The sequence below is a fragment of the Zea mays genome, chromosome 10 (genome assembly GCF_902167145.1).
Source record: "Zea mays cultivar B73 chromosome 10, Zm-B73-REFERENCE-NAM-5.0, whole genome shotgun sequence".
Classification (NCBI taxonomy): domain Eukaryota; kingdom Viridiplantae; phylum Streptophyta; class Magnoliopsida; order Poales; family Poaceae; genus Zea; species Zea mays.
Genome location: NC_050105.1, coordinates 70,872,036 through 70,899,274, shown reverse-complemented (window position 1 = coordinate 70,899,274; position 27,239 = coordinate 70,872,036). Strand labels below are relative to the sequence as shown.

General features: G+C 43.5%; 1 protein-coding gene and 1 pseudogene across 1 annotated transcript; both read right to left on the bottom strand.

Annotated features, from left to right (window-relative positions):
- Nucleotides 1–14,167: 14,167 nt before the first annotated feature.
- LOC100277968 (uncharacterized) lies at nucleotides 14,168–18,862 on the bottom strand. Its single transcript, NM_001165542.2, has 2 exons — nucleotides 18,647–18,862; nucleotides 14,168–14,681 (listed from the first exon to the last, which is right to left on the bottom strand). The coding sequence occupies exons 1-2, from the start codon at nucleotides 18,732–18,734 to the stop codon at nucleotides 14,446–14,448; spliced, it is 324 nt and encodes a 107-aa protein (NP_001159014.2). The 5' UTR covers nucleotides 18,735–18,862; the 3' UTR covers nucleotides 14,168–14,445.
- A 5,728-nt stretch (nucleotides 18,863–24,590) lies between these two features.
- LOC103642507 (uncharacterized) lies at nucleotides 24,591–25,695 on the bottom strand (annotated as a pseudogene).
- Between the last annotated feature and the right edge of the window lie 1,544 nt (nucleotides 25,696–27,239).

The following is a 27,239-nucleotide window of genomic DNA, read 5'->3' as shown; positions in this document are numbered from 1 at the left end:
GTTCGCTATTCTAGCGAAGGGAAGGTGTTTTTTCGGACCTTCGGCTAAAGGCCTTCGTTCACGTTGCAGTCTAAACTTGTCGGAAATAAACAAGTCAATACTGTGAGGGGCTACTTTTGGGGGCCTTCCTCTTCCGAAGGTCCTCAAAAATGTGACTAACCATGTTTTCAGTATGACATAGACTGTTACAGGAGGCTTCGGCTTTGGGATGAAGGTTCTCTCATGATAAGGGCGTGCGTAATATGAAGATACAACCCAAAGGTGACATGGGTGAATGTCGAAACTATGGCTAAAGGAGCTTGGGCTTGGTATGATATCAAGCATGAGGGACGGAACCGACCTAAGGGGGAAAAGACTACTTCGTCCTTGATAACTCGCATTATAATTAAGAGTAAATGTCAGGGGCATGAATGTAATCTTATCCGGGCTGCATCTCGTGTCTATAAATAGATGAACAGCAGCACCGTACTGTTCACGCTGGATTGTAATCGCTTTCGCGTCACCCTGCTGTTCTACCTTCTAGCAAGCCGAAGGTACCAAAGTAATACGAATATTGTTAATGCTTATTCGTGTTTAATGAAGATAATAATAAATAAATTACTAATATATGACAATTGTTATTTCCATTCTTTTATGTTCCTTTACTTTTCTATTTGTATTTACATCTATATGATAAAATGATGAAGGTGTGTCCTTCATGACCTTCGTCTCAGGATCATTATATCCGAGAGGAAATAATGCTTCGAAGGACGAAGGTCTTTAACTATTAACAATTGTGTTGTCTTGTTCTTGATCTATAGCATTTGAGAACAAGTGACCAACAGTTGCGGAACACCCACTTGGTTCCCACAATGTTTTGCTTCGGACGTGGAACCAGGCTCCAAACTTCCTTTCTCTTGAAGTTGTTGAGCTCTTCCTGTATGGCCAACACCCAGTCCGGATCTTGTAAGGCTTCTTCTACCCGGAAAGGCTTAATAGAAGAAACAAACGAGTAATGCTCACAAAAATTAGCTAAACGTGAGTGAGTTGTTACTCCCTTGTTGATATCACCAAGAATCTAATCCACTGGATGATTTCTTTGAATCGTTGATCGGACATGAGTTTGAGGAACTTGTGACACATCTTCCTCCTTATCATGTTCTTCATGTGCTCCCCCTTGATCCAACCCTTTATCTTGAGCTACATGTTCTTCATCTTGAGTTGGGGGATGCACCAATGTAGAAGAGGAAGGTTGATCTTGCTCTTGTAGTTCCTGTGGTCGCACATCACCTATCGCCATTGTTCGTATTGCGGCCGTTGGAACTTCATCCTCATCTATATCATCAAGATCAACTTGCTCTCTTGGACAGCCATTAGTTTCATCAAATACAACGTCGCTAGAGACTTCAACCAATCCAGATGATTTGTTGAAGACCCTATATGCCTTTGTATTTGAGTCATAACCTAGTAAAAAACCTTCTACAGCTTTGGGAGCAAAGTTCGAATGTCTACCTTTCTTTACCAAGATGTAGCATTTGCTCCCAAATACACGAAAATAGGAAACATTAGGTTTGTTACCAGTTAAGAGTTCATATGACATCTTCTTGAGGAGGCGATGTAGGTAGAGCCGATTTAAGGCATGGCAGACTGTATTCACAGCTTCCGACCAAAACCGCTCAGGCGTCTTGTATTCTCCAAGCATTGTCCTTGCCATATCAATTAGTGTCCTGTTCTTCCTCTCTACCACACCATTTTGTTGTGGTGTGTAGGGAGCGGAGAATTCATGCTTGATGCCTTCCTCCTCAAGATATTTCTTCGACTTGAAGGTTCTTGAACTCAGATCCATTATTGCTCCTTATCTTTTTCACTTTTAGCTCAAATTCATTTTGAGCTCTCCTTAAGAAGCGCTTTAGAGTTCCTTGGGTTTCAGATTTATCCTGCAAAAAGAAAAACCAAGTGAAGCAGGAAAAATCATCAACTATAACAAGACCATACTTATTTCCCCCGATGCTAAGATAAGCAACGGGCCCGAAGAGATCCATATGTAGGAGTTCCAGCGGTCTTGATGTTGTCATCACGTTCTTGCTTTGATGAGTACTTCCCACCTGCTTTCCTGCCTGGCATGCTGCACAAGGTCTGTCTTTCTCAAAACAGACATCAGTTAGTCCTAACACATGTTCTCTCTTTAGAAGTTTATGAAGGTTCTTCATTCCAACATGTGCTAGACGGCGGTGCCAGAGCCAGCCCATATTAGTCTTAGCGATTAAGCATGCATCTAGATCGGCATTCTCTTTTGAGAAATCAACTAAGTAGAGCTTGTCGTCTAATACACCCTTAAAAGCTAATGAACCATCACTTCTTCTAAAGACAGATACATCAACATTTGTAAATAAACAATTATAACCCACAAGACATAATTGGCTTACAGATAATAAATTGTATCCGAGCGATTCTACTAAAAACACATTTGAAATTGAATGCTCGGTTGTGTTGGCTATTTTGCCTAAGCTTTTAACCTTGCCTTGGTTCCCATCTCCAAAGATGATAGTGTCTTGGGAATCCCTGTTCTTGACATAGGAGGTGAACATTTTATTCTCCCCCATCATGTGGTTTGTGCATCCGCTATCAATAATCCAGCTTGAGCCCCCGGATGCATAAACCTATAAGGTGGTTAAGCTTGGGTTTTAGGTACCCAACTCTTGTTGGGTCCTACAAGGTTAGTTACAATAGATTTTGGAACCCAAATGCAAGTTTTGTATCTCTTGCATTTAGATCCCAACTTTCTAGCAACTACTTTATTATTTTTACATAACAGTACAAATGAAGCATTACATGTTTGATAAAGAGTAGTTGATCCAGTTAATGTCTTCCTAGGTGCAAGAGAAGCAACATGATGGCGCCTAGGTCTATTCCTACCATGAGCATATGAAGAGCTAGATGCAAACATGGCATGAGAACTAAATGCAGCATCATGACATACATGAGAAACAACATGATTATAACACCTATCATGATGAGCAATACTAGTAATTCTCTTGTTATAAAGATAGACATGGTTCTTTTTAGAGCTACTATCTATAGGAGCCTTCCCTTTCCCTTTGTTGAGACTGGAAGTCCTTTGGCTTGTTAAGTTCTTGGTCTCCTTTTGGAAACCAAGTCCATCCTTAATAGAGGGGTGTCTACCAATGGTGTAGGCATCCCTAGCAAATTTTAGTTTCTCATAATTATCCTTGAAAGTCTTAAGTTGAGCATTAAGACTTGCAACATCATTGTTTAACTTAAGAATGGTAGAGGCATGTTCATTGCAAGCATCAATATTAAAATCTTTGCATCTATTGCAGATAACAACATGCTCTACAGATGAACTAGCCACATTAAAATTTTCTAGCTTGTATTTAGTTCATCATTCAATGTTTTGAGACTAGAAATAGAATCATGGCAGGTAGACAGCTCAGAAGACAATATGTCACTTTTCTTAATTTCTAGAGCAAGAGATTTTTTAACATTAATAAATTAATCATGTTTGTCATACAGAATGTCTTCTTGCTTTTCTAGCAACCTATCCTTTTCATTAAGAGCATCGATCAATTCATTTATTTTATCTACCTTAGTTCTATTTAATCCTTTAAATAAATCACTATAATCTACTTCATCGTCAGAAGATTCCTCGCCACTAGAAGAAGTGTACTTGGGTGTATCTCGTATATGTACCTTCTTCTCCTTAGCCATAAGGCACGTGTGTCATTCGTTGGGGAAGAGGGAGGACTTGTTGAAGGCTGAGGCAGCTAGTCCTTCATCATAGGAGTCGGATGAAGAACAGTCGGAGTCCCATTCTTTTCCAATGTGTGCCTCACCATTTGCCTTCCTGTAGTTCTTCTTTCTTTCCTTCTTCCCTCTCTTTTCTTGTGCCTAGTCATTGTCATTATCGGGACATTGTGCTATGAAATGGCGAGACTTACCGCATTTGAAGCAGGAGCGCTTTCCCCTTGATTTGTTCTTGTTGGGATACTCCTTGCGTCCCTTCAAGGCGGTCTTGAAGCGCTTGATTATAAGCACCATTTCGTCCTCGTTGAGCCCGACAGCCTCCACTTTTGCTACCTTGCTAGGTAGCGCCTCCTTGTTGTTGGTTGCTTTGAGAGCAACAGGTTGCGGCTCGTAGATAGGAAGTGGTCCGTTTAAAGCATCGTCCACATACCTCGCTTTCACCATCATGCGCCCGCTCACGAATTTTCCGAGAATTTCCTCGAGCGTCATCTTGGTGTATATGGGATTCCCACGAATAAGATTTACAAGATGAGGATCAGTAATGGTAAATGACCTTAGCATGAGTCGGACGACGTCATTATCCGTCCATCTTGTACTCCCATAGCTTTGAATCTTGTTGACAAGGGTCTTGAGGCTGTTATAAGTTTGAGTTGGCTCCTCTCCCCTTATCATGGCGAATCTCCCTAGTTCACCTTCCACCAGTTCCATCTTGGTAATCATAGTGGCGTCATTACCCTCGTGAGAGATTTTGAGGGTATCCCATATTTGCTTGGCATTGTCCAAGCCACTTACTTTGTTGTATTCATCCCTGCATAGAGATGCTAGCAAAACAGTAGTAGCTTGGGCATTTTTATGTATTTGCTCATTAATAAATATGGGATTGTCAGTGCTATCGAAATACATTCCATTTTCAACAATTTCCCAAATACTAGGATGGAGAGAAAATAAGTGACTACGCATTTTATGACTCCAAAATGAATAATCCTCTCCATCAAAGTGTGGAGGTTTTCCAAGTGGGGTAGATAGTAAATGGGCATTCGAATTGTAAGGGATACAAGAATAATCAAAAGAATAGTTTTGATTAACCGTTTTCTTTTTCGATGAAGAATCTTCGTCGTCATCATCCCTTGGCGAAGAGGAGGAGGCGTCGCTGTCGTAGTAGATGATCTTCTTTATGCGCCTCTTCTTCTTCCCTTCCCTCTTCTTGTGACTTGAGCTTGAGTTAGTGGGATTGTCGCCTTTTAGCTCGTCAACATAGAGGGTCTCCTTCTCCTTGTCGTTGGTCACCATCCCCTTGCCTTTAGGATCCATCTCTTCGGGTGGTTAGTCCCTTAATGAAGAGTACGGCTTTGATACCAGTTGAGAGCACCTAGAGGGGGGGTGAATAGGTGATCCTGTAAAAATCAACACTAAATAGCCCAAGCTTGGTTTATGAAATGTTAGTGAGACTAAAACCAATATACTATAGAGAGAACTCTTCACTTGATTGTTCCTTTAGAATGAGTATTGAACTTAGGAACAATAGCACAAGTGATTAAGTGAGAACTCTACGAGCGAAATCAATCACAATGAAAAGTGACAAAAGAGACACGGTGATTTTATCCCGTGGTTCAGCCAAGTAGAACACTTGCCTACTTCCATGTTGTGGCGTCCCAATGGACGAGGGTTGCACTCAACCCCTTTCAAAGTGATCCAATGATCCACTTGAATATCACGGTTTTCTTCCTTAGTTGATGTTTTCCCTTGTGAGGAATCTCCACAAGTTGGAGCCTCTCACCCTTACAAGATTTGATCTCAATGAACACCACAAGAGTAAGGGAGGGAAAGAAACACATGCAAGAGCTAGAGTCGCAGCAATGACAAGCACACAAGTCAAGAAGAGAGCACATAAAACAACACAACAAGTTCACAACACAGCAAGTGCTCAAATCTCAATCACGATGATTCGAACGCGTGTTTGTGGAGTCTAGGCATCTTAGGATGTTCAATGGAGGCTTGGTGTACTGCTCCATGCGCCTAGGGGTCCCTTTTATAGCTCCAAGGCAGCTAGGAGCCGTTGGATCTCCATTTGGTAGGCAATTCTTGCCTTCTGTCGGTTGGCGCACCGGACAGTCTAGTGCACCACCGGACATGAACAGTGCCTGATTTCTTTCCTTCTCTAGCGAAGCCGACCGTTGAGCCCTCGGTCCCCTTGGCACACCGGACAGTCCGGTGCGACCTAGTGACCGTTGGCTCTGGCCACGCGTCGTCCACTGATCGCGCTGCCGACCGTTGGCGTGGGTGCTGTTGGCTCACCGGACAGTCCGGTGAATTTTAGCCACAGCGCCCTCGGCGATTTCCCGAGAGCAGCGAGTTCGTCGCTGAGCAACCTGGGCACCCGACAGTCCGGTGCACCCACAACATGAACTATACTAGATGTTTTAGCTGGACTTCTTTTGCTCCTTTTGGACTTGGCTCAATTGGGTTCCTGGCACTTAGACAAGCATGTTTAGCACATAAAATTATTTACTAAGTGTCTAGAGCTTACCTTCTCAATTGATCCATCGAGATATTCCTTTGCTCAATATTATGTTAGTTCACATATTGTGTTGTGCATCTAATCACCAAAACATTATAGAAATAGCCCAGGGGCACATTTCCCTTTCACTAGCGACATCGACTCGCACCTCCGCTACTTGAATATATGGGTGAAGCATCTTTACACACATGTTCAGCCGAAGGCCAGCTTCATACGTCCTTCATTATATGCCTAAAACATATTTTCTTATATCAAAGCAAAGGCATTTTGAGGACCTTCAGCAAGGCAGGCCCCCAACAGTAACCCCTTGCGGAATGAGTTTGTTTCTTCATAACGAGCTTAGATCACAAACAACATAATTGGGAGACCTTGTGCCAAAGGTCCAAAAAACACCTTCTCGAATCTCGTTATGGAGAAGGCAAAATAAACAATTCGATAAAAAAGAGTTAGATTGGTGGTCCACTAGACAGGGAGAAGGTGGAGGCAGTATTACTTGCACGCGTAAACTTTTTTCGCTACTCGCTCCTCTCCGCGGCCATCTCCTAGTATAAAAACGATAGAGCGAGTGGGAGAAGGTCACATTTACTGGCCTTAACCACCTGTGGCCAAAATTTTATATGCCTTCGAAGCTTTTTATCCACTGCCACTTTGGAATTAGCTTCGGGAAAAGCATCTTCGGGTATAATTCCCTTAGATGGCTAGAATTCGCTCAACTGCTAAGTTGATTATGCCTACTTCTTCAGAGGCACATCAAGAGACTGTACCAATATCTGAAGCCATGAGGGCTTCGTCATCATTGAAACCTGCCAAGAGCTGCAAAAGGATAGCCCATCGAAGCCAAGCTACATTGAGATAGGTCGCTCTATTTTGAAGGAGAAAGACTTGTAGACGATGAAGAAATAACTTGGCTATTTCAGTAACAAGGTCGCCTTCCTGGGGAAGAAACAACTCAGAGTCCAAAGAAAGACAAAGTTGTCATCTATAAAAGCTTCTTCAAGGCTGGACTTCGGCTCCCGATGTACCAGTTGATTGTGAAGATATTATAGAGATAAGAGGTATACATGCATCAGTTCACACCAAACGTTGTAGTTCGCCTTGGCATTTTTATTTGGGCCATACGAAGCCAGGGAGGTCGCACTGAGGTTCATGCATTCTGCAGGATTCACGACTTACATTATCAGACAAAGGCTAAGGACCATACGAAGGCTAAATCTGCATACAACCTTGACAACAACTTCGGATGCTACAACTTCATCTATCATAGAACATAGTTGCTCTAGTTCTCGCACACCAGATGAAGTGGCACATGATTGGATGAAGGAATGGTTTTATGCAGAAGTGGATTCTGAAAACCGTGAAAAGTTCAAGGGTATGCTAATGAGCCCTCTGAAGGTTAGCTTCGGTTTGAAGAGGTTAAAGTGTGAAATGAATGAAGCTACTAAGGAGTGCGATAAGACTTTAAATATGTCCATCGAGAAAATTGGATCTCGAGACCTGATTCAAGAGACACTTGCCTACAACATCTTTCCTACTCGGACTGGATGCAAATTGTCGAAGGAAGTAAAATAAAAAAACGGAGAGCTCGTCACATTAGCATTAAGTTCAAAGAGCAATCTTCGTACAAAAGTCCTTCCATCGGGTGGCTAAGATTAATAGAAGAAAAATGCAATGAAATTACGGGCAATTATCTCGTAAGGGAGCACAAACACATGTCATCCACCTTTAGGAGCCAAGGGAAACTTCGGTTGAATAGAGTTATGGATGCCATAGGGTTTAAGTATCCAGACTACACAGATCCTGCAGCCAACACTAAAGCTGGAGAGAAGTGGAAAAGAGCTACAAAGACTACTAGCAAAGCATCAAAGAAAGCTATCGATGATGAAATAGGAAGTGATGAGTCTAAGAATGACGAAGAACCACCTTCGGGCCCAGAAAAGAAGGCCAAGATTGCTGTAAGGAAAACTCCAGCTACTCAAGATCAAGGAAAAGGGAGCGCTACGACTACTTCGTCATTGGGCTATACGCGGATCCTTAAGGTAATAACCCAATTGGGATCGACGCTGACTCGGTTAATGACAACTACGAAGGGTACTGACGAAGGTGGACAAACTTTGGCATCTTCGAAGGGCAAATATATTTTGTCCAAAGAGGAAGTGGACAACCCGCGCATTCAGAATATTGGAGGTGCTGCTTTTGGATATTCATCATCCTTAGGAGAGGAGGATGAAAAGAAAGCTGTCGAAGGTGGGGGATCTTCAGGGCACGAGAAGGCAGAAGAAGAGGCAAAGGAGCCAAGCTTTGCACTTGGAATAGATACAGTTGACCCCACTCAATCTAGTGGTGAAGAAATAGATGGGCATGGGTTCTTCGTGAGACATCTTGGCGAGGGAGAGTTGAGTGACAAGGAGGCTTCGGAGCTAGAAAACAAGTCCGAAGCTATGGGTTATGGACCTGGGGCCATGCTTTTTGGTAGGGAGGATCAAATGCTTATGTGCGTACCTGATGCTGACGAATCAAAATTTGTGAGAAACATCACCTGAAGCATCGGGTTCCTGGAAATTGAAGAGCGACTTAGCAGAGTTAAGAAAAGAAAGCTTTTGCACAGCCTAGCTTACACTAGCATCAAGGTAAGAAAACCTTTTTGTTTTGATGCAACTTCGAGGAAAAGTTATATTCAACTAAGCTGCTTATCTTTGAAATGCAGGGGCTAATGTTAAGCAAAGCTCTAAGAATGCAACAATAGAAAGAAGAAGAAGAGCTATCAAAGCTCCAAGACGAAGTTGCAAGGCTTCGAAATTCTCTAGAAGAAAAAGATACTGAAGTAACATCCTTGAAAGAAAAGTTAACCGAAGCCAAAAAGGAGAAAGAAGAAGCGGAGAAAATTCATAACAATGATGTGATGAAGATGAAAGAACAAGACAACTCCATCAAAGAGCATCGCACAAATCTTGAGATAGCGGAAGAGAATGTTGCTGGGAAAGACAAAGAAAATCAGAAATTACTGGAAACTTTGAACCACCTTCGGGATAACTACTTTGACATTGCCTCCCGGTGTTGTGACACTATGAAGAAGATTTTCTCCTCAGCTGGTGCAACTTCAAGGGCAAGCTCGTACGCCAGCGAGGACACCGAAGGAGCACTTGCTTGGATTGAGAAAGAATTGGGTGAAGTTGAAACCATAATTAATGTCTGAAGTGATTATTGCGTGATGATTGGGTCACGTGGGATTGCATCGGTGCTTAAGAAAGCTGGTTGTGAACATGTTAAAGCTGAAAGAGAAACTGATTTTGGCATGGTCATAGAAGATATAAAGGCTCCTTCGAAGAGCATACTCGGTGTTGCAAAAATATTTTTCTTCGAGTTGTGGGATAAGGGTGGCCGACAGCTATATGCTTTGGAGGCCGAAGCATATACGAGGAAGGTTTATCTTTTAGGTTTGTACTGCTGAAATTTTATTCATGAACTTTCCTTAATAGTTACTTTGTCTCTCTTTCTGTAGAGCAAAGAGGCCAAGAAGAAGACAAAGAAAGTGAAGAAGTAAGAAAGGGCGGAAGCTTAGCTGAACCATTAGGTAGAAGGAACTTTTGTATTCTGAAATGAACATTTATGCAATTGAACTACTGCTTATTGTAATATAACGCTTTACTTTTTCGTCTTTTCTTTTTTACTCTAAATGCTTTGTTGCGTGTGAAACCAAATCTTACTGGTATTTTGAGTTGAATGCAAAAAACACCTTCCCTTCTTTTCACTCGAGACAAAGCGTCCGAAGCTTATCCTTAATAGCAACTGCAAATGTGGTCTTCTGCATTATGTTTGTCTGGTACTTTTCAACTCAGTACCTTCGCTCATGGATAGTAAATGATCATGATTAAGCATTGCATTCCCTTAGGAACGACTTCGGAGCATTTTTTTACCTTTACTAGGTGATGTTACTTTAGCTTTACATTCCCTTAGCAATGGTTTTGGAGCTTTTTCACCTTTACTAGGTGATCTCATCTTACCTTCGAACTAGAGACTTGAAAATTAGACCCTTTGCTGCTTTTAATTTTTTGCACCCGAAGGTACTACTTTGATGTAGTCACCTTTCAAGGGAATGTACCTTTATTGACTTTAGGTACTATTGTAGAAATATTACATCCCTGGCCCTGTTAAAAAACCTTATCTCCTTTATAAGGAAAAAAGGGTGTTTAAGCTTGACGTTAGATGTAATATCTTCGAAGCTCATCGGCATTGTTCTAAGGTTGTGCGAAAAAGTGAATTTATGCATGGCACTGTTCACCTATTTATAGGGAAGTTGCACATCTTCATAGGTAATTACAAACATGCCCATAAAGTTTACATACATGATATACAGATGATGTAGGGACATCAATGTATTTTCCCTTTCTTCCTTGCTACACAAGTCTTGGACTTTTCTCCTTCGTCGATTGCGTATATGGACGAAGCATCTTTACATACCGCTTCAGCCGAAGGCCAGCTTCGTCTGTCATTCATTATATGCTAGAAACACATATTCTTATACAGAAGCACAAACGTTTTGAGGACCTTCGGCAATGCAGTCCCCAACAGGAATTGTTGATCCCTGATATATCAGATGCTCCTATCTGGCGCCATATGGGTGTGCACATATCACTATGCTTGCCCCCGTTAAATCATTGAACATGTTCGGTGCTACTATCTAGTGATCCCAAAAAAGCGTCATAATGGTCATTTTTTAATGGTTGAATTGTCAGAAGTTTGGTGTGGTATTTGGTGTTATCATCGGACATGTCTGATGCATACACATATTGCAACATCTTTTGGCAACGAGTATCTTTAGAAACGGGGTCTATAAATACCACCTCAACCTGCCATTTGAAGCGTGTAGGAGTTGAGAAACATTCCAAAAGAGTTGATGCTCCATTCTAGTGCTCTTCACTTACATAGAGCTTAGTGATACACATGGTGATTACTGTAGTTACTTTACGAAGTGCTTGGGATAGTTAGACCACTACTCATGTGCTTGCTCTAGGTTTAAGCCTAGTGTTTAGTGAGATTTGTATACCTCTTACCATTCAGTGCTTATGTGCACCATTGTTGTACCCAAAGGGGCTTGTAGTCTTGTGAGACCATATCAACCATGTTTATGGTGTGGCCGCCACTGTGTACTAAAGGGAATGAGGCATGCAACGGTTTGGTGGAAGCTTGATAGTGAAGATAGTAGGGAGAAGTCTAGGAGTGGAGACCCACTTGTGTGTGGGTAAGGTCCAGAGGCTATCAACAAAATTACTTGACTAGGATCTTGGCCCTTTCATGACATCCTTGCGAGGGGCTCCAAGAAGGACTAAGGAAAAGTGTGAGGTTCTCGATACCTCAGTAAAAATACTAGAGTCATCCACGAGAGTTTGTATCTCTATCTTGATTAAGCTTCCACACTGTCATGGTTAATGTAACACCCCGTCCAATCCCTAGACCGCCAGTACTTACTCCTAGCAACTCTCTAGAACCATATATTGTCCCCCACAGACCAACACGAGTCTTTTGTGCGCACTTTGTCCTCACTCATGCGCACCCGAGAAAACTTCTCGGTCGGTCACCCATCCCAAATTTCTCCAAGCCAAGCACGCTTAACCTGGATGTTCTTTCGAGATAGGCTTCCGAAAAAGAAGATGCTCCTTGTTGATATGATTACTCTATTAATTCTATTAAGCCTTGGGCCAGGATATCCCATCCCAAGGGCCAGGATATCACAGTTAAAAACCCCATGCCCTAGCACTATGGATCATGATAAGTGAAAACCTTCTAAAAGGGGCCTCACGATGGCCCAGCTAACACACAAACACATATGGCTCATGGTCAACCCTACGACATAGCAACAGCCCCCAGGTCCTAGCACGAAGCAAGGGCCCATGGAGTCAGGCGAGGCAGAAGAGGGTTGGGCAAACTACACTTAGTCTAAGGGCGTCCGCCAAACCGGACCCATGCGGTCGAATTCCACACCATTCGAGGGTCAAACATCAAAGGTTGACCACCCCATACTTGGCCCTCGTCATTGCAATAGTCGTCACAACATGGAGAGGAATGGGGGTTGTCCTTATTCTACCTAACCTCCATACTTATTATGTCTAAATCAACTATGAGCTCCCATTCCGCTTGTACATGAATGGGAAATGATGTTGCAAGTAGACTACGAGGACATGGCAAACCAACAGATACAGGGGGTACGAACGAGCCCAGCGGTACACTAGTCATCCCGGAGGTGAGAATCACCGTCATGGTTGTCACTTTGCTGCCAACTCTAGTATAGGCACTCCAACGGGGCTGGTGTCTGACGTGGTTATGGATCGTTGTGCCCCATGAACCACACGTAACCCATCCAATCACGAGAAGTCAACAAGTTCATGGCTATAGGAAAGCGAATGACATGAAAGAAGGACATCAGCAGAGTGAGGCTCGATCATCATTCCCGAAGATGTCATCAATCCTTCTCCTTCACAATTCAAACGTACCCCCTCCCTTGGCATATAAAAGGAAGGACTTAGGTCCTAACTCGGGGAGAGGCAACTAGATACGCTAGAAACTAGATACTTGGGAGCTCCTCCCTCTCTCAACAACTTGTAACCCATACTACAAGCAATCAAGTGCTGGTAGCGCAAGCATCAAAGACTAGAGTAGGAACATTCTGCTCGAACCAGTATAAACTCTTGCGTTCTACTAGCACACCATCCGGATCCCAAAACGCGCATCACAAATTTACTCACCGACACTTCTTTGAAACGCTGACACACTTTATATATTGCTTGCGTACCTTGCGTGCTTATTTTCCTAGTTTATATTTCTAGGCTAGTGATCGGATTGGAACCTAGCTTGTATAAATCTTTGCTGGTAGACATAGCAACATGCCTAGCAAAACCGTAGTTGCACATCTAGATAGATTACCTTATTGCATAGGTTTTAATAAGGTGAAAATTAGAGGCCTTAGTTTCAGAATTAGCTTTTAAGTTGCATTAATTTACTCTCTCTATTAGACGTCAACGTGCCTTCAACACAGTCTTATGTCTAGGAGTGCACAAGTCCTATGGGCCATACTAACAGATGCCCTAAGGTACGAGGGACCCAAAGATTTATACTACTTGATGCCCAGATGCCTTGTACTTACAAGTGTCATGGAACATGGTACCTTGAGGACTGTTTTGTGAGTGCCCTAAGGTAAGGGGGACCTGGCGACCTATAACTAGATAACTAGATAAGTGCCCTATGGTATAAGATATCTCGGAGACATAGAATACTTCACCTATAGAGGTCTTTAGGCACTTGGGGCTTCGGGCTTTATAATGTGCATTGAACCTAAGGACCCCTAGACTAGTGTTGCACTCGTGCCATCCTATATGGATGCCCATGTATGTCACATAGATCCTCCTCTTGATCAAGGACCATGAAACATCCCCAAGGTTTAGGAACTCGTGGGTTATGATCATGCCATGGTTGGTGCCAAAGCCAGTATCCCAAGATAGAATGAATGGTCATGCTACGGTAGGCCCCGAAACAAGTCTCCCGACACTACAATAAAGCAGGGCATTTTCGACGACCAAAGCCGTCGGACATAAGCTATTTTCGACAGCCGAAGGCTTATGTCCGACGGTACATCACTCCGACGGTACATTTCTGATTGACCGTCGGATGTGAGTCGCTTTACTGTAATGCGAGATGCAACTCTTCAAATGCGTCTTGACGATAGCCGAGATATATGACCTGTTTGATTCACTGCCTAATTTACCATAATTTATCTAACTTTTTCTGCCTAAGGTTACTGCTTTAATTTAGCCTACTAATCTTAGACAAGTTGTAACATAGTTGAACACAAACCAAACAAGCCTATAACCTTCTCTAAGCGCTGTAGCAAAAACACATATCGAGCTCCATAAACCAGAAACCAGCATGGATCATATTGAAACAAAATAAAAATACACCTTGGGATTGAAAGTAACCCCTCTTGCTCTCTCTTCTTCCGATGGGCGAAAAAAAGTGTTCAGCACTGGTTCATATCATCCTCTATCTACACACCTAAACACGATGTTTGGGAGCCTCTCTATCTCTCGCGCTTACTCCTCATCTTATTGTTCTCGCTGCAATTTTTCGCTCTTTCTGACGGAAGAAGGGCAGGGGGCGGCGGACGCCTCTCTAATGGTACTGTTCGCAGGTACCTACTGTGCAGCAGTGATCGCCGACGAGGACCGGCCGGGCCATGCAGGCGGTAGCGCTCCTCCTTTGCGGGGCGGCGACGTCGGTGGCTTCTGGGCTTGAGCGGCTGCCTCGAGTTCCGATGTCAACATGTCGAACATGACCTGGACGTCCTTGTAGCCGCAAGTCTGCACGTCCTCGTTGAGCTTCAGAATGCCACCACTGCCTGGCACATGATCCACGGTGTCCAGGTGATATCCTGTCAGATGAATTGTGGTTCAAAACATATAAGTCCTGCCTGAGCAGATGCCAGGGCAGTGAAAAGGTATCATACATTTCATAAATTTCAAGCTTTTCCTTAAAATCTCAGCATATCGTACATGAAAAGGCTAATTACCAACGATAGGCGGAAAGGTGGGTACGATATACGGAGTACTTCATAGCTATTGAGCCCAAACACAGCCTCAAATGTTGTGAAGACAAAACACAAATGTTGTGAAGACAAAACAGTCCATGTACTATTTGTGTCTTTTGCTTTGGGACCTTGGCAATATCCGCTTAAAATTTCATTCGTCAGACAAACAGCAGACAAATAGGTTGGGTTTTAATCTAATGGCTAGTTTGGGAACCCAATTTTTCGAAAGGATTCATATTTTTCTAAGAAAAATTAGTTTATTTTTCTTGAAAAAATAGTAACCCTAGAAAAATGGAGTTCACAAACTAACCCTAAAAAATTAAGAAATGATATATATACTCTATAAAACTACTGCACCTTTTAGGAATTGTTTTAAAGGTTTTACCAACAAAATAAAGAAAACAGGGCTCAAATGCAAGAGGACGGCAAATCGTTGTGTTAAACTAAAAGGAATGTTATTGGAGATGACGCTTAGCTTTGCATAACTAATTCAAAAAAGTGTCTACATTCATTTCCATTGCAAAGTGTAACTCCAAAATGAAGCATAAATGAACAAAATAAGGTGGTGTGAAGCATAAATGAACAAAATAAGCTGGGGCCAAAAATGAAGAAAAAACACCAGAGATGAAACAATCCAATGGACGGCTGGGGCCTGGGAACAAAAACAGTAGAGCGTGCATATGTATAGACTGCACTGTTTACTAAGATTATAAACAGAAGCGGGTCCAGACATTTGAGATTGGGTATTCAAAAAATCAAAAGATTAAAGAAATTAATGCTCTAACATTATTTTGTGTAATATATTATTGAGAAATTACTATAAATCAGCAAAAATTTGGGTATTCAATTGAATATCCATGATACCCCAATTGAATATCCATGATACCCCTGGGACCGCTGCTGAGTATAAGACTGCCTTCAGCGATCACATAAAATAGGGGACGCGACACTGTAGATGACATTGTTGCTTGAGGCAGCCTAAGACTGTCTCCAGCAACGTCCTCTATATACATCCTATATATCCGTCATTTACAGTCTTCTCTAAAAGATTTTATCCCCTATATTTATTTCCTCTCCAACAACGTCCTCTAAATCACGTCCCCTATATGTAAATACATATATTAAAGACATTTTTTATTTTTTATTTTTTGTACATACGTGTTTGTCATACTTTCAAATGTATTGTACATATTTTAGTTTTACTAAACCGGTTGTTTAAAGTATTCAAATAGATAGAGAACCGTTTAGAGAAATTCTATATATAGAGGATCCAGCAACGTCCTCTAAATTTAGAAGACCGTTTAGATGATGCTCCTAGAGGGATCGTCCTCTAATTTTAGAGTACAGGACCCTTTAGAGCTCCTTGTTGGAGCTAGTCATAGAGGTGGGATAGGGAGGCTGTCGAAAATAATCTAAATAAAGATGCAAAATCTCATCGGTCCAACAAGAATATGCGCGTCATAAAAAACGTTGGTATGAGTCATAGCTTTTAAGAAACTTCCTGCAGATGAGTAACGCAGCTTTCACTTGGCTCACGTCGTTGGTTTCCCCAGGATGGGTCCATCAGGGACAGGATATGGATTCTGTACAACATTATGGTAAAAAATCTTCCAAGCTTGCACAGTTCCAGTGCTCCTATGGCGTTCCGCGTTCGTATCCAAGGCACAAGATATTTAAAGCCAGCACGTGGACCCAAGGCGACATTCAACGCAAGGCAGCAGCGGCCATGGTCTACCTGTGTGTGGCGCTAGAGGTCAATGGTAGCAGGGGCTTATATGTCAAGGCGGCATCATGCGGCGTGTGTACTCTGTGGGTACTGGGTAGGCACTTCCTAGTTCCGTTGTGCTGAAGAAAAAAGCACCAGAAATGAAACAATCCAATGGACGGTTGGGGACAAAAAAAATGTCATCCTAATTCCTAAATCAGGGCATATTTGGATTCGAGGATTAAAAAAAGTGACTAAAGTTTAGTCACTTATGAACTAAAAGATCTAAACAAGAAGATCTAAAAATGACTAAATTGTTATTTTGTTATCATTTTAGTCACTTTTAGCTTTTTATTTAAATCTTTATCTTCTAAGTAACTAAACTTTAGTCACTTTTTCTTTAACTCTTGTGATCTAAATATGACCTAAAGATGTAAAATCTCATCCGTCCAACAAGAATATGTGCGTAATAAAATAAGAAAGGTCGGTATGGTAATACTTCCTTCGTCTTAAAATATACTACCTTAGTTGTCGTCCCCTACTTTATTTTTAACTAAACCACAACAAATAAAAACAAACGGAAAGAGTAGTTCTTTATAATCCTCTTTTGTCCCATCCACCATCGAATGAATGATAATGAATATAGACATACATACAAACTATAATTATAATCTAAAACGAATTATATAACAAATTATATTTTGGAATGGAGTGAGTAGATTTTAAGAAACTTCCCCCATGAGTAATCATGCTCTTGGGCCATCCGCAGCTTCACTGCCGAGGTACGGTGCCCATTTGTACGGAGTAGCTTTTTGAACTGTGGTCACGACGGTCAGCTTATCCGTTTGGTTTTAATCAGTTTTTATTGTTTTTACGGTATTTTATCTCTATAAATTATATAAATTATAGTTGTAGTAGTTCGAACAACTGGATTTAATCTGGAGCTCAGTTTGGTTGGTTTCCAAAGGATGGGTCCATCTAGAATTTCTCATAGTATCTCGCTCGGGGCAGGATGTGGATTGTGGACAGAATTATGGTAAATCTTTCAAGCTTACACAGTTCCGGTGCTCCAATGGTGTGGTACGTATCTAAAGGCACAAGATATTTAAGCCAGCACATGGACCGATGGCGACATTCAACGCAAAGGCAGCGGCGGCCATGGTCCACCTGTGTGTGGCGCTAGAGGTCAATGGTAGCAGGGCTTATATGTCAAGGCAGCATCATGCGGCGTGTGTATGTGGGCCTGTGGGGACAGGGGAGGGTACGCCCCGCGTGCCTCGTGGTGAGGCCACGCGGCGCGGCGGCCATTCAAGTCGATATCGTCCAGATTTCGTGCTGCTGCTAAGCAACAAGATCCCGGGGACAGGGAGGGGATTGCCGTGCCGTCCTCTGTTCTGTTGCCCTGCAATTGAGAGCGCCAGTGCCCTGCAGGCCCCTGTTTTATGGCCTCCTCTGTACTCTGTAGTACCCATCACCAATAACCCCTTCGGTTGTTTTTAATACTCCTAAGTAATAGTAACGTGTAATAAACTCTATTACGACGCGACAGTCGCACGGAGCTCGGGGCGCGCGACCCAGCGGTCGGTCCATTGCCAGGGGCAGAGGGCCTCGGGCGGCGGCCGGACCGGCGGCGGCGGTGGGTTGAGGAGCGGAGAGCGAGGCGATCGGGAGCGCTGCCGAGCCGACGGAGGAAGACATCCGGTTGGGCGGGCGGGCAGAGTGCTCGACGTCTTGCTCCTCCGGTCGAGGTTAGGGGAGGACAAACGGCGTGACATTGGCCGATTTTCAAGGAGAACAGCATGGGTCCTACTAACGGCGACAGAGCTGTAAAAACTGAATCGCTGAAAGGGAATTCTAGAGACGAGCACGCTCTAATTCTCGAACCATGCGTGTATATGTTTGGTGGAGATGAAACCCCTGTTTCGATGAAGAGAATAAGAACAGGGTTTAAAACCAGCCCACCCACCCCCAAACAGAAACAGAACAGACACGCGATTCCAGAGCAGGACGATCTCGCCCCGATCCTCTTCACGACCACGCATACGCAGCAGAACGAAACGACAGGGGGGGTTAGGCAAGAGGAGGGGGCACGGTAATAACTGACCAGGCTTACGCGCGCGGAGCCGCGCGGCGAGGGCGGCCCAGGCGCGGCGCGCGCAGGGCACCACCTTCCTCCGCCACCACGCCGCCATCAGCGTCGACGCCCTCGCGGCCAGGCTCCTCTCCTCGCTCGCGGTGCGGGGTGAATCGTCTGCGAGGACCGAGGAGGAGTCGCAGTTTCCGCAGGCACCAGTGCGCAGGCAAGGCGGTTTTATCCGGTGGGTTTCGTTCGTTGCGGTCGGCGGGGTGTGTGGGGCAGGGTTAGGCACTTAGGCCGGCCGCTGCGGCCTGCGGGCTGTGGGGCCTGTGGCCTCCCTCGCGACGCTTGCGACCTGCCGGGTTTCCAGGTGCACGTGGTTGGCGCCTGCCGCCGTCGCGCCGACACGTACACGCTGGGGAGTGGGCGCAGCTAGTTTCCTTCGCTCCTCCCAAAATATCTCTCTCTATCACCACCACCACCACTGATGAGCGATCTGATGCTGTCCGTCCCAAATTATCTTCATGGGCGAAACCTGCTTTTCATCCGATGGCTGGCAAATGTTCTCAGGTTCATAGAGCCGAGTCCATAGACGTCATGATCCTTTGTGTCTCTACTACTTTTTTTTATTTTTACATGGACGGATAGGCGCCATGTTTACTGACCCACGCATCTGAAATTTTCACCGTGTGTACAAATGGTGTTGTAAGGACAGCTTCAATGCTCACTTATTTCTTTTCTTTATTATTAAAGCAGGAAGGAAACGGGGCATGATAGACCATCCACGTCAGTCGAATTATCTTAGGCCCTGTTTGTTTGAGATTATAATCTATATAGATTATATAATCCAATGTAAATAAGCTAGTGAGGAAACAAACAAGCAACTTATCTGATAAGATTATATAATCTAGCACTTGAGATTATGATAATCCTATAAGCTCATCAAAGGGTGCTTATTTCAGCTTATTTTTTATGAAAGACCCACTACCCATGGCAAGTTGATTAAAATTACTTCCAATTGCCATCCACCTATCCATAAGCGTTCTCACCCACCAGACAATTAAAACAATCAAGGGTATTATTATATTTGTATGCATATGAATAATAAGCCGAGTCCAAATAATCTGAGCTAACAAACAGCAGCACCTAGCTTATTTAATCCAGAGCAAATAATCCAGATTATATAATCTAAATTATATTATAGATTATATAATCTATAAGTTGAAACAAACAGGGCCTTAGTCGTTCAATCGTTGGTTCCCATGCTCTCTCGTGCGCCCATGTGTCTTATCTGGAGGCTTCTAGGTGACACTTCGTTCCTCCTCACATCCTCTCTCTCTCTTCATCCTGCGTCTCATGCGACTCACGCTCCCTCCCTCCCTCCCCAAGCATCCCTGCCCACCCACGGCTCCGGCGACAGCGGTTGCTGCTTTGGACTCCGGATCCGGCCGCCATCGCTGCAACGGTCCAGGTAAGCGGCTAATCTGCTCTGTTGTGCCCTGCTCTGCTCCTAGTCCTAGCGACGCAAGGGTTTTGGTTCAGTTTTTTTCCCTAGGGAAAAGCGAAGTGCATGAAATACAAAGATTTGGTTTGGGATTTTTTGGGCACTTCTAGTGTGTGTCATGGCATTGGAACGGAGTAAAAAGCGAGGGTTTGGTTTGGTATTTTTGGAGCACTCCTGACTTAGTGTATGTGTGGTGGTATTTTATTTCAATATCAATCCATTTGGTCCCCTATTTTCTCATGTCAGCTAAACATTTTCTCACATGGAAAAATAGGCACAAAAAATGTTACCTTCCTTGAATCGATGTTGTTTGCTTTGGTATTCGTCCGGCGCAGTTTCTAGATCTGGGCTCCGCTGGCTTCAACTCGAGATCGACTGGGAAGATCCTCTGCTGCGTTGTCTTGTCTGTGCTCATCCCTATACTGTGTAAATATGAAACAACACGTAGTGTGACATTTTTAGCTTTAAGTTTCCAGCTTGGTTTGGGATTTTTTTAGTGCACACGACGGATCCATGTATTGTGTAATATGGAATAACACGTAGTGTGACTTTTAAGCTTTTAGTTTCTGGCTTGGTTTGGGAATTTTTAAATACACAATGGTGGCTGCTGCTCTTTCCCTTCTCCTCCTCACCCTAAACCCTAATCCTATGAGGCCCTTGCAGACATTTGTTGTGAAATACTAAAAATATTTTCTTAGCTAAAGTTACAGTTCTACACTATCATTACGTTAGCCTAATTTTCCTTTTAATTATTTTGTAAATAGATATACTGTTTATAGGTTATAATTCTATACACACTTTAAACTGTCATCTATCGATGTTGTTTGGTCTACCAATTAATACACAATTGTATAGTTGAGGTTTTATTTCGCTGGCCTAATTTTCTTTATTATTTTGTAAGAAAAAAATGGATAAACTGTATATAGGTTATAATTCTACATTGTCCTTATGTAATGCGTCATCATTTTACAATTACATTTAGTTCACTACATTTATGTACTTCACATGTTTTAGGTTCTCCTCATTTTCGTTTTTTTGGGTCGAAGCACTTGGAGCAATACCTCTAGGACTCAGCGTCTGCATCAGTCAGGTACTTGGTATACACTTTAATGCATCGATGTTATTTTGTCTACCAATTCATGCGCAGGTGTAGAATTGAGGTTTCATTTTTGTTTCAATTATGTCCATACATTGCATGTGCTTCGCGATATGGGTAAATAACTAGCTATGGAGGTACATATCCTCGATATATTAGACAATACCCTATGTATATGGGAATGTATATTAGGTAAAGTGACAATATAACTGATATAAGTAAACACATGTATGTGTTCATACGTGTTTCTTATATTTTCTTTTATATATATATATTTACTAGGTATATGCCCGTGTGTTGCAACGATACACAAAACATTCAGTAAAATGTTAGTGCACAACGGTTATATAAAAGTGAAAAACACTTATATTATCATCGACTTTATATAAATTAGACAAACAATCTGGCTAGAAATAGTTCCAAACATCTATTCCGAAAAATAGAATAATTGTTGTTGCTTGGATCTTGGCCCATTGTGCTTTAGCCTCTGTTTGTGGTGAATCTGTTACCCAGTCTAGGTTGTTTTGAGTGTGTGGGTTTTTGTACTTCTATAGACTGAAAGAAAATAGTTGTTCTGCAATCCATCTATAGAGACAAAATAATGTTAAAGACTAATCAAACCATCTATCAATTTGGAAAACCGTAAAAGATAGAAAGAGTTGCAAGCCTTAGTATGAGCCAACTATTACACTTTTTGGTGTGGAATATATCACCTACGCCAGCACACAGAGGCATACAGTTGCCTTCTAACTCTTTCACCAGTTCAACAATTACTCATAGATCTAGTTTAGTTAAATATCCGCCAGTTTTTCTTTTAACTCGAAGCTTACATACATGATACATCAGGCAAAATAATAAGCTAAATTAAAAATGGGTTTTGCGTATACATTCAAACTTATATAGGACAGTACAATTTAAATCCAGTAATAGAGAAGCAAATAAATATTATACTAATCTTCTGAGCGGATAAACATCAGAAGGCGCACTAAATTTGGTCAATCAACTATACCAAAGCAAGCAGTAGCAGGTTCGATCAGCAAGCAATGCACACAGGAGAATGTTCCGCCTACCTCGGAGCCAGAACTCATGAGGCTCGGCTAAAGAACAGTAAAGCTTACCTTGGCCTCAAGTTGTGGAAGCCGTCGCTGCGTTGCAGCGAACCCCCGGCGGGGTCCTGCCGTCCGGGTCAACCTAGCGCCTCTCCCTTCCTTCTTCCGCACCCGCTCGCTAGCCGAAACAACAGGCTAAAATGAAACAATGTCGAACAAACATTATAATATTGTAGAAATTATTTCTAAAGAATCAAAAAAAAATTGGATTGATGTTAGGAAGCGAACTGACGCCGTCAGCACAGTTCAAGTTTATATGAAGGGTCATGGACTACAGTTCAAGTCCATGTCGCTTTTATTTTTATTTGTATATAATCTTGGCACGAATATAGGAACAAAAACTACATGGCAACTTAAAAAGAACATTGAACCATTTCAAACGACATGGATTGTTTCTTTATTTTTGTTAAACAACTATATCCACGCGACCACGCATGTTATCCACAGAAAGTAGCAAGTTTGGGCATTTATCATCAGCGCACCCTCTATTTACAGTCTTCTTGCTGCCAAGCAATTTGTACGACTACCTAATCATATTAAAAGTTCACCAACACCTTCAACTGATAGTGTTTGAGTAGAGATTCAGTCGCATGGAGATCGCCTCGTTGGCAAAATCAGAACAAGTCTACATGCATTTTTCAGAAAAGCACCATTGCTTATTACCAATTCATACATAACTAATGAAGTGACATCGTCACATAAACAAAAGAAAGAATAATTCAGCTTGGTCAGGTCTTCATGCACGCTGGAAAAAGGAGTTCATAGCCTCACTGAAACCTTCGGTCAGGCTATAATATCCTAATATTCAATCGCTTTCAGCCAATAACAGATTGAGAGACATACAGATGTCAATTGCAACCACTCTCCATATTATTCAGAAAGTATACGAATATGAATTCAGAATACTGTACTACTATGCAGACAGACATAAATCTCACAAAACAAGATCCCCCCATGTCATCTAATGCAATATCTATTCATTTTTTCTTATTATTTTTTGCTAACTGGACATGAAGTTCACATTATATAATCCTATCGAGTCTATACAAATTCCATGTTATTTAGAGCTACAAATCTGACTAACTGCTTGATTTACTCAATGCAAGGGTTCCAAAATCCTTGTTCTCTCACTTGTACTATAAGCTTTCCTTTGATCGATTCATGTTGGTAGTAATCTTTCCTATGGCACATCTTAAAAAAGTAATCAAAACAGTAAATGGCAAATGAAATGTAGGATGTGTGAACTACTTCCAATGCATTGGATTTTGGCAACATTAGAGGCACCTTGTACCAACACCTGACCATTGATAGTGTCCTGCATCGCAGGGTTGCAGTACATATGATGATTGTATCTAAAATCGTAGTACATCTCATGGTTGCATCTACTAAGTAAATAACGACAAACCGCAGGCCCTCCAGGCATACCCACAAGACTCACATCATAATTCAAATCATACCACAACCGTCACAATACATTGTATGTAAAATAAAAGTTTACTATATTACCTGATTAATAGAAGCAGCAACCAGAAGACCACCATTGCTTGTGCATTCAATACTTAAACATCTGGAACTGGTGTAACCATTAGAAATGAGGAATTCAGCACATGAAGCAAAGTCATCAAAACAATTTTGTTTCATTGCAAGTGCTCCAGCTTTGTGCCACTCCACCTACTCTCCACCACCCCGAATGTTTACTATACAAACAACGAAGCCTGTGTTTTGCATAGCACAACACCACCAACACTGAATGAAGGTGTTATGCTTATGTTGAATCGTCCATAACCATGCATATAGCAAAGTTGGATGCGATCCATTAAGATTGATATCTTTCTTTGACATTATGAACATGGGAATTTTGGTAGAGATAAAAGAAGGCACATTGTGATTTTACTCTCCCAAGTCCCAACTGGCAACTCCCAAACACTTCTGTACTGTACACCTGTTGGCAGAAATAATATTTTTGGTTCATTAATTAATGAATGAAAGCTGCAAGATTCATCATCCGCAGGCATGGAGGCATCTGGAGCGGTTGCAGATGGTGGATCGGGACCATCAGACGAGATCTCATAGTACTGAAGCAAAAACAAATTCTTTAATCAGCAGACAGCACAAGTTTATTGTTGCATCTGTACTCGAATACTCCATAGTAGCTGGAAGGAACCTAGGATAGAATTTGTGATGATGGATGGACCACACGTGGTTGAAGGCAAGGCTAGGCACCTAGCTAAGGCATGCACGCACGCAGGAGGCGTGCCCAAACTACTGCTCGCCGTGGTGCGCGCCCATGGCTGTAGCGGTGGAGGTGATGGCCCGTGCCTTGAGCCAGTCTATCATTTCGTCGAACACCTTCTCCACGTTCTCCTCGGGCTCGCCGACAATCTGGTGCTACATCCCGAGGTAGACGCAAAGTGTCTTGTCCTTGCTCCCGGCGTGCCTGTAGAGCTCCTCGACGCAGGCCGGGTTGCAGACGGTGTCCTCGGCGCCGTGCACGCCGAGCAACGACAGCTGTACCTCCTCGAATCGATGTTGCATCTCACAGCAGATGCGGAGGCGCTCGAGCACCATGGCCGCCCTAGGCGGAGCCGTTGTGCGGCGCGAGGAGGCGAGCATGAGTGCCCGCTTCCACTCCACCTTGAAGAAGCTCTCGAGGATGTTGCCCCGCGTGAAGGCGACATGCCAGGTGGGGACGACGGCGGCGAGCAGGTGCTCGAGTGCCCAGGGCGGCTTGATCCTCGGACTGACCCCACACATGGTGTCATTGAGCATGGCTCTGTACCGCCACAGGTCCCTATTCTGGAGGTGGAGCAACAACATGTTGGCGTCGCCAAGCGACTCCCAAAGTCCCAATAGAGGAAGCAGGGGAGCGTGGGCGGGTAGTCGACGTGGAAGGGCGCAGAGGTGGGTGGTGTCGTAGTCATTGAGCACGGGGTTGATGTCGAGGAGGTGGCCCTGGCGACCCTCGGTGAAGTCGTGGCCCTGGTGGTGGAGCACGACAATGGCGGGTAGGAGATGGCGGTAATCTCGGGGGGCGAGGGTCACTGAACTCTGGCCAGGGTGTGCGGCAATGTTGGGGGAAGGGTGGGTCGGTGGGCGCGGCGAGCTCGCTCATCTCGTCGCTGAACCGTGCGACGGTGAGGACGGCGTTGTCTCGGTGGCGCGGGGGAGGGGCGGGGAGCACGCTGGATGCAGGGGCGTGGGCGGCGTCGAGGTAGGCGGGCAGGGCGAGGAAGATGCCACCAGGTTTACCGTGCGGACGGAGGAAGCGGCGGCCGCGGTATTGATTGGAGGATGCGGCAGCCGCGATTCGCGCCGCGACAGTCGGGGCGGGATGGACGCGTCTGGGTTTGGCAGAACCGTGCGCCATTCTACTGTGGACGCCTACACTATGTACATAATAGTAGCATATATATATATATATATATATATATATATATATATATATATATATATATATATATATATGCGCGCGCGCCTGGATGTTCGAACTATGCAATGTACTCACGTATTCTTAGAAAAAAAGCAGGTTCAAAACTTGAAACATTCGAAATTGCTAAATTTATGATAGGTAAATTTATAGCATCTGATCCAAAATGGAACGTGTTACTCCAAACAACACAAAAAGAGAAGTAAGAGTCTCCGTACTCTAGTTACACATATCACTTGGGTCTAAGAGGAAAAAATCTTATCACCCATAGATTATTATGCTCATTATAAATTCGTCATGGCAGAACAAATCAATGCATGTTGCGCCCCATCATTTGTATCTCCTACAGAAGCTCGTCCCATATGTAGGCAATTATTGAACGAGCGAAAACATCGATGGATGACAGAATTAGTATAACAACCTAGAACATTAAAAGTTCATGCACATAAAAAATGAAGTATGTTGGTGTACCAACTGAATTGAATGGGTGGTTTAAAAAAAGGAAGGTCCATTTGCTTCTTCTGTTATCATTGAAAAAAAGGATTACTGCTGCTACGATATTTCAACTATTAGACCATGCTCAAGTTAACAGCTTGGATTTTTTGGTACCTAAACTGATCTAGGTTTAACGAACTAACCAGTATAAATTGTGGCTTGAACTTGGCTTCTCTGAATTACATCTATTTTCAATTTGTACAAGAACGAAAAAACAATATGCCTTTTACAAAATTTAGAATATTCTCAGTTTATGAATTTGATTTTCTTGCACCTGATGTATCCATATATTAGTTTATTGCATGGCACAACAACACTGCTTGTCGGCGTTTCGACCCCGGGGGGTCCCTGGACCGACGAGTGAAATGTCGTCGCGTGCCCCAGCCCAGATGGGTCGACGCGAGGTGGAGCACGAAGGGGGGAAAGAGACAGGCAAGGTGGGAATCCCGCGACCTCCGTGTTGCCCTGCGCCCAGGTCGGGTGCGCTTGCAGTAGTGGGTTACAAGCGTTCGCGTGGGAGAGAGAGAGTGGGACTGTCCGCCAGCCCGTTCTCCCGCGCGGCAACCTCCTCGTAAGAGAGCCCTGGACCTTCCTTTTATAGGCGTAAGGAGAGGGTCCAGGTGTACAAGGGGGGTGTAGCAGTGTGCTAACATGTCTAGCAGAAGAGAGCTAGCGCCCTAAGTACATGCCGTTGTGGCAGCTGGAGAGGTTTCGGCACCCTATTCCTGTGATGTCGTGGCCGTCGGAGGAGCGCTGAAGCCTTGCGGAAGGACAGCTGTCGAGGCTGTCGAGCTCTTGCTGACGTCTCCTTGCTTCCGTAAGGGGGTTGAGAGTTGCCGTCGTCATGGAGCACGCGGGGCGCCATCATTACCCGTTTTACCGGGGCGAGCAGGATGGGACGCCGGTCTTGTTCCCCGTAGCCTGAGTTAGCTAGGGGTAGGGTAATGATGGCCCCTCTTGTGGCGTGGTCGGTCCGAGCCCGGGGTTGG